General features: G+C 36.1%; 1 protein-coding gene across 1 annotated transcript; it reads left to right on the top strand.

The window, feature by feature from the left end:
• The first annotated feature begins 510 nt into the window (after nucleotides 1-510).
• LOC114148741 (uncharacterized) lies at nucleotides 511-6,700 on the top strand. Its single transcript, XM_028024201.1, has 4 exons — nucleotides 511-808; nucleotides 901-994; nucleotides 3,949-4,321; nucleotides 4,449-6,700. The coding sequence occupies exons 1-4, from the start codon at nucleotides 610-612 to the stop codon at nucleotides 5,463-5,465; spliced, it is 1,683 nt and encodes a 560-aa protein (XP_027880002.1). The 5' UTR covers nucleotides 511-609; the 3' UTR covers nucleotides 5,466-6,700.
• Nucleotides 6,701-8,202: the final 1,502 nt, after the last annotated feature.

The raw sequence follows: 8,202 nt of genomic DNA, 5'->3' as shown, positions 1-8,202 counted from the left end.
CAAAAATATTTTAAACATGGTATAAAAGATAAACGAACAGTCGATCGGTTTGGTCGTAATGCTGCGTTCCAGTTGTTTCAGGAACTGGGAAATTCCGATTTCTCAAGCTGAAAAATTACTGGTAGGCCCTCTTACTTCTCACTGGGAAAGTGGGAGCAACTCTGACTACCTCCAGTTAGGATGTATACTCACATTAATATTAATAAGATGTGGTGGAAATGTTTATTTTACAAGACACATGTTAAAGTGCGTCAAATATCAATGTTATATAGCGCCTGAAACACTAAACTAACAAATTAAAAGTGAGGTTTGTTTATGGAAGATAAAGCTTAAAATTATGTTTGGCGACGCCATGTTGAAGTCCAGGCTTCTTAACAGCTAGAATGCTGTCACCAACGTCAGGACGTCAAACCTAGCTCAGAGTTCCAACTTCCGAGGTAACTAAACGCAGCATTGAACCCCTGGATGTCTCTCCAACCGCTCTGTGTGACGTCATCAGAGGGATGCGCGCGCTTCTTAGCAACGGAAGCTGTGTGTTTGGCTTCTGCCGTTGACTTCCCCAACACACCTCCATGCTAACGCTGGCTACGGCTTTCTTTCAGCGCAATAATGCCGAATTGTTGCGTGACCGGCTGCCATAACCGCTATTACCCCGGTTCCACCATAAGGTTCTACAGAGTTCCCAGCGGGAACCGGCAGTTCCAGGTCCAGAGGAGGCGTTTATGGATGGAGGCGATCCAACAAGCCAACGGGAGCCGCAGTGAAATCCGTGCAGACGCTCGCATTTGTGGCGTTCATTTCATCTCAGGTAGCGTAAGGAGCTGCTTAGCAGTGAGCAAAAAATATTTAATAATATGGTTTTGCTCAATATTCTCTTCTTTAACTTCTTTTTGTTCCCAGGAGAGGCTTCCACGGACCCAGACAGGCCTAATTTTCTCCCCACGTTGTTTACATGCAGTAAACTACGCCAGGGTCCAACTAGAAGGGCAAAATGGTAACATATATTGACTATTATTTTTAATTGGATTAAAGTATCCAGTCTAAATACTAAATGCATTGCTACATTTTGGCTGGGACCTACATTTAGACAAAATACTAATACTAAAGATCAGCATAAAGTGCTTAAACACTGCAGTATGCCAATTATTGCCGTATTTTGCTGTTAAATATGATGGCGTTTTCCAATTTGGATACATTGAAAGGCATTATAACAAAATTGGGCATACATTAGGAATTATATTTGAAAACACAATGTTTGTACCCCCATTTGACTTATCTAAATGTTTTTACACCATCCATTCCTACAACAAACATTCATATCACCGTACCAGCAATAATTGTGTAAAACAGTGAAGAGCTCAGATGAAGCCAAATTAACTTGGTGTAAAGAAGAGTCGCAAAGTGCAGCGCAAAATTATATTTACAATATATTACAAAATCCTGCAATGGTGAAACGATTGGGAAATATTGTGATAACTACATAAGTTGTGGTGTATTTCGTTTTTCTTTCCTCTCTTTTTCATCTGTGCTTACACAATTAATAAGTTAACGTGGAAAAAGCAAGTTCATAATACTTGGATTATATTAGTTAACAATTATTGAACTCCAATCAGTTCTTTGCCATCTGAAAAATGAACACATTGATATGATGATCTATTTTGTTGCTCTATTAAGATACAATTGGAGATCTTTTCTGTTTTTTATACATATATATTTATGTACATGTACTTATTTATGAAAGAATATTGACTACATATTCTTAATATGCTGAGTCACACCAAGACTTCATCAAAATGTTTATGCTTCCTTTTGATTTTATTTTTGCTTTGGCTTCACATTCAGACTCCACACATAGGAACATAAAAACATTTTGTGAGCATAAGATGTTTAATATAAAAAAAAAAATCCTACATTTCCCATAATTTACAGAAAAGAATTGAACTGCTTTAAATATTGAATATATTAATATTGATTATGTTTCGCTCCAGTAATTGCTTAATTTGTCATGCATTATTTTCCTAAGAAATGTGTTTTTATTGATCTTTTCAAGCTAAGCCCGTCAATTTGAATCTTTGCATGTGGTTTATTCGCCTCAGTAATCATCGTTCAGTGAAAGCTGCTAATCATCAGGTTTATTTGAAGCAGAATTTCATAATAAATTGAAGGAAATGTAAGTAACAAGTGTGCTTACGTGCCATCCCTGTGTTTATTTGAGCATACTTCATGTTAAAAAACTGGAGCACTTCTCATTAAATGGTCTACCAAACAGGGTTACACGTCGTGTATACTTGTTAATAAAAAACATCAGTGTGTGTGCTATTGATTTGAGATTTAAACTGACAGAAGAGCAAATAAATGGTTTATAACTGCAAGTCTAATCATGTTTTGCGCAGATGATGCGTATAATTATGAGCAGCACAGACACTTTGCTGGTTTCCAGCCATGCAGCTCTGTGTGCAGCAGACTGTGGTGCCTTGTGCATTCTGACAGCTTTCTGTCAGAACTAGCCGACTTCTGTCTTTGGGCATCAGTTCCCCTTCTCTGCAGATGAGCCTGTTTCAGTTCAGCGCAATTTGTTCCTTCGACAACTATCGACAGAAACAGCCCAGAGGAATTGTGTTTTTGGAGATACTAGCACAGTCTGGTCTAAGCTCATTTACCATTTGCACTTGATTAGTTAATGGCATCTGCTAACAGATGATGTTGTGAATAGGTAGAAGTTGTTTAATTTCGCCTGTCAGTGGTCATAATGTTACGCCTGACTGGTGCACGGGTAAGCCCAATAATATTTATAAGTTTACTATTCAAATTTTAATATGAAAAAAGAAAGACAGATATCCTTCTAACCACTATAAAAACGTTTAAAGGAAGTATCCCTTTTTTTATTTTTACGTTTTAGTAGAGATGCGCGATATATCGGCACCAACATGGGTATCAGTGGATATTAGTCATTTTTTAACATATTGGTGTCAGGCCAATATTTCCATTTTTATCTGTTTCTGGTGTTTTTTCCCAAAGGTATTAAAACGGTAGTGAAGTATATGATATCAGAAAATATCGGTTATTGGCCATAACAGCAATATTAATATCTGATATTGATATTGCCTCAAATGTTCATATTTTATTACAATTTTTGTATCTGATTAAAAAAGGCATGAAGTTACTTATGTCCTTTTACCCTGCATTATAAATACTGACCAGATTTTTGCATGTTTCCACTGGTTGGAAGGCATCCCTGCCATCACCCTAATCTTTATCTCGCTCCACAAATCTTCAATCACGTTTAATTCAGAACTCTGGCTAGAAAAATCCACTCCAACTTACATGTTGGTAAAAAAAATTAACTAAACAAAAATATGTCAAGGGTATAATTAATTTTGGGCTTAATTGTTTGTGTTTCTCAGTCAGGATTGGTGAGAAACTAACCCTGAGCTTAACTTTTAACTTTAACAACTTTAAAAATGTTTAAAGTTGACAGAAAATTTGAAAATATCACAAGGTAATTATGTATTATTGGAAGAAATTATTACCAATACCTAAACACCAGCTATAAAGTCTTAAAAAAGCCTAACATGAAACAATGAAAATAAATACAGATATTTTTTTTGCACTTTGATTCAGTTTCATCCTCATTAAAGTGTACAAAATGTTTTTATCCTTTATCCGTGACTTGTTGTTAGCATGTGGCCTCCCTATGTATTCACACACTACGTTGCCTTTGTGACACAAACTGTTTCGTCAAAGAGATTCTTTAATCCGTCTTTGCTATCACTATTACTGATGTGTTAAAAACGTAGAATAAATTAACAATTCATAGCCTGGAGGGGACGCAAATACAGCCAGGTGGCCCTCCAGGCTTATAATACACTCTAAATCTAAAATTACAAGATTTAAAAGCATTGAATGTCATACTATGCCACATTATTAGATCTTTTTTTGTTCTCAAAGGACTTCTTCTGCCTGTCGAAGAAGTCAAAGACAGAAAGCGAATGTGGAGACCAAAGACATATCAGCAAGGGGAGACGATAAAGAGAATGAAGACACGACTACTGTGAGAGACGATGAAGAGACTGAAGACACGACTACTGTGAGAGACGATGAAGAGACTGAAGACACGTCTAATCTCAGAGACGATGAAGATGCTGCAGACATGACTACTTTGACAGAAAATGAAGACATAACTACCCTGAGAGACGATGAAGAGACAGAAAAACCACCAACCCAACCTGCAGCTGAGTCTTTAATGGACCACCAGTCCTCTGCTTTGATTGAAACTGCAGATGAATTTTTACCGGAAATGCAAACTTTGCCAATGTCAAAGGTAGCAGTCACCACCTCTTTGTTGTACTTTCATACACTTGTAGACTTGTAACTTTGCTTTTTTTTTATTTAATATGGTTTCTTTTTTTAGTACACTAGTAATCTATTCTGGATTTTTTGCCAAATAGGAGGAAGAAACAGAAGATGAGAAGATCCATGATAAAGACCCAGAAGTGACCGAATGTGAAGCTGAACCTGAAACGATGGAGACAGAAAACAAATCCAGCCCAAGTCCATCACCACAGAAACCACTAGGAAAAAAAATAGATAAAATGAATCCTGTTGTGCTCCTAAAGCCTTTAGTTTTACCACAAGGTGCTTATCACGTTGACCTGAGCGCCTGTACCGCGGTGTCGTCCACAGAGCAGCGTGAAGACACGAGTCAGGGAGGATTAACGGAGTCGACCGCCAGCAGGGATCAGCCGTCCTTTCCTTGTAACCTGTGCGATCGAACCTTCACTACAAGCCACTACCTGAAGCGCCACAAACTGCTTCACGTTCGAGACGTGAGGAAGTGCCTCAGGTGTGGCGCGCTCTTCTGCCGCCGCCACAACCATGTTTTGTTCCAGACACGGACCGAGCCTCTACCCGAGTCTGAGGAGAGTTCCTCCAGCAGCGAGGACGAACCTCTGGACTCAGAGCGGGAGAAAACAAGCAAAGTAACAGGAAAGGCTGACCACGCTTTGAGGGTTGAGACTGACACACCTGCAGACAGTCCTGCTCCCAGTAACACACCGTTACTGAAGACTTCCAACCAGACGGATGTCAGAAAACCTCTCCTGGTGTCGGTGAAACCTGCTGCTGTTCCCTCTCCACCCTCTCCGATCACCAGGTTCCCCAGCAACCCAGGAACCATGTTTCAGATTAAACCGCTCCTGTCGGACATCTCTCCCGCTTTGATACGACCAAATCTTCCTCAACAACCCCAACTCCCACCTTCCCTGAAGATCTTTTCCACTCAGCACCTCACCTCGGCCTTGCTCGATGTTCAGAGAAACTACGAATACATTTTAAGCAAGCCTAAAAAAGTCGAGGTGAAAGTCAAGGAGGAACCAGAAGAGCCGGTTCAAATTTGCCCAGTTAAGGAGCCAGTAAAGCAGGTCAAATTGGAGAAAATCGCTTATGACCTGGAGATGGTAATTTGACTTAAAGCTGCTAACCTGACTTCAGTCAAACTCACTTGAGATAAAATGTGTCACCTATAGAACAGTGTGCAATGGTTTAATCCAGATTTTATTGTAAATCTCTACGTAAGACAATATCTTCTCTTCTCAAACATGGCTCCCACACTAACCCTAACCCAAGGCCTTTGATGACATCACATAAGGAAACCAATCAGAGTAAACATCCTAAATATTCAGATATTTTCAGTCAAATTCCACTGTTGATGTGGCAGCATGTCTCAGAAATGGAGGAAACGTTGATGCTAAGCTTTCATGAAAAGCTTTTTTACTCTTATTTTTCATAATCTGGAATCATGGAATTTTTCTCCTAAATCATAAACTTAAACCATTTTCAATATAAATGTAAGTCAAATGCTTCTCATAGTCATTCATCCAGATTAAATCTTATTAATTTCAGCTGATCAGACAGATTTCTGTGCCTCTCATGATGTCATCAAGACAAACAACAGAATTATGAGGTATTTTTTGCTTTCTAAAACAGTATTTTTTGTGAAATAATACAGCGGAAATCCACATGTCATTACCAAATCATGTTTTTATTTTAGATATAAGTGTGTTAGAAAAATAGGAGGGAAATCCTACTCACTCCCAGGTAATCATGATTGATTTGTCTACTGTAACTAAGGTGTAAAACTGCGATCAATTTTCACTATTAATTATTAGAGGACTGCTGCTCTAATAATTATATTTTTCATGTTTTTGGGTGTTGGATTAATCAAATAAAATTTTTAGCTATTGATCTACATGACGTTATATCACTACTGTTGGATTTTAAATGACACCTTTACATGTAATTATTAAGTCGGCATTCAGGCTGCAGCTTATTTTATAGTTTTTGGTTTTTTGTATTCAATCAATTTTTTTTGCACAGAACTAGCATTAGCAGTGTTCCACATTCCGCATTATTTTTCTTTTCATTTCAGTTCTCTTATCTACCTCAGCCAGCTGTAAAAGCAAATAAAACTTATTTTGTATTACAGATGAATGCTGCTTTTGGACACAATGTATGTATGTTTAAATACTCCAGTATTTCTGATATAAAAGTATTAGATTTTTGTGTAGTGCAGTGTGCAAACTAAAGAAAAGTGGCAACACTGATTCCTGATTTTCTTCCCAGAAAATGCCTGTCAGATTGTAAGATATGAACTAGTTTTGCAGCTGCTTTGTTTACTGAATAAACAAAAATTTGTGTCACATTTGTTGTTTTGCACTGTGTAGATTTTACTTTCACCTCGGGTCATTTTCTTGGCATTAATGTTTTCCATAGACGTCCCCAGATCTTTTTAAGCTGTGAAACAAATATAGATTTTTGTAAATGACCTGTAAGCTTTTTGTTTTTCATTCCTGATTTAATTTTTCTAGACTTGAGAGAAGCTAAAATCATGGAAAGTTGATGTCTGATTTCCTTTTTACTTGGACACAAAACGCCAGACATGTTTCCGTTAGAACATAGTTTGTACCTTTTTAAAAGTTCAGTACATGCTTGATATTCTTGGCTTTGAGTTCTGTTTTTCTACTGCATGAATAGTTTAAAATTATGAGGGTAATAAATATTATAATAGTGATTATGTTGATAGATGCAGTTCTTTGAATGCATGTTATTAGATAAATCAGAATTTGATCTCCTTTATAGGAACACTTTTGATTTTTACTGTGGTAAAAACTTTATTGTGATAACATTTTTTACATATCACTGAAAATGAAAAAATTATTAACCAGCTGAAGAAGAGATGCTCCAAACTATGAATTTCACACTGTGTTTTTCTTTATTTGCAAACTTTTGGCTATAAATTTAAATGTAAAGGAGTTTGGAAATGAGACCAAGATCCAAGTAGTGTAAATAATTTACACTACATTGAAAATTTATTTAGAACTTATCATCGTTTCTATTACATTATAGCTTCAATGTTTAGCTTTTTTATATTTGGGAGGTCAGAAATTTCCCAGTTTTTTCCTTGAAAATTTCTGAGTTTGTTCTAGTAAATTTACAACTTTTGAAATTCAGAGCTTTCCGAGTTTTTTCTCTGATCTTAATTTTAAAAATTTCAGAGTCTGTTCTAACACATTTTTGTGTTCTGGATGTCAGAATTTATTTTTTCCTTGACAATTTCTGAGGCTAATCTCAAACTTTCTGAGTCATTTCTTTTTCTTTTAGCAAACTTTCCACTTTTAGAATTCAGAAATTTCTATGTTATACTCAAAAAATTCTGAGTTTGTTCTAGCAATTCTTTTAATTGTTTTAACCTTTTTTAGTCAGAAATGTTTTTTTCCTTGAAAAATTCTGAGGTTAATCTAACAATTTCTGAGTATTATTTTTAGTAAATTTAAAATTTTTAAAACTCAGAAATATCTAAGTGTTTTTCTTTAAAATTTCTGAGATTAATATACATTTTCTAAATATTTTTTACTCAAAGGTTTTCCAGGGTAATCTCAAAATTTTGGAGTATTTTTCTTTTAGCAAATTTTCAACTTTTGAAACTCAGAAATTACCACGTTTTTTTCTAGAAAATTTCTAAGCTTAATCTTTAAAAAAAAAAATCTGGCTTTGTTATAACAAATCTTCGACTCTTGAAGGTCAGAAATTAAATTGTTTTTGTCAAAAAAAATTCCGAAATTGTTCTCGAATTTTCTGATTTCTTTTGGCAAAAATGTACTCCTCCTTATTTGTTTTTCAGTGGCCCTAATACATTTAAAGAAA

The sequence above is a fragment of the Xiphophorus couchianus genome, chromosome 1 (genome assembly GCF_001444195.1).
Source record: "Xiphophorus couchianus chromosome 1, X_couchianus-1.0, whole genome shotgun sequence".
NCBI classification, from domain to species: Eukaryota; Metazoa; Chordata; class Actinopteri; order Cyprinodontiformes; family Poeciliidae; genus Xiphophorus; species Xiphophorus couchianus.
Note: the sequence above shows the minus strand (reverse complement) of the source record. Positions and strands in the feature narration are given on the sequence as shown.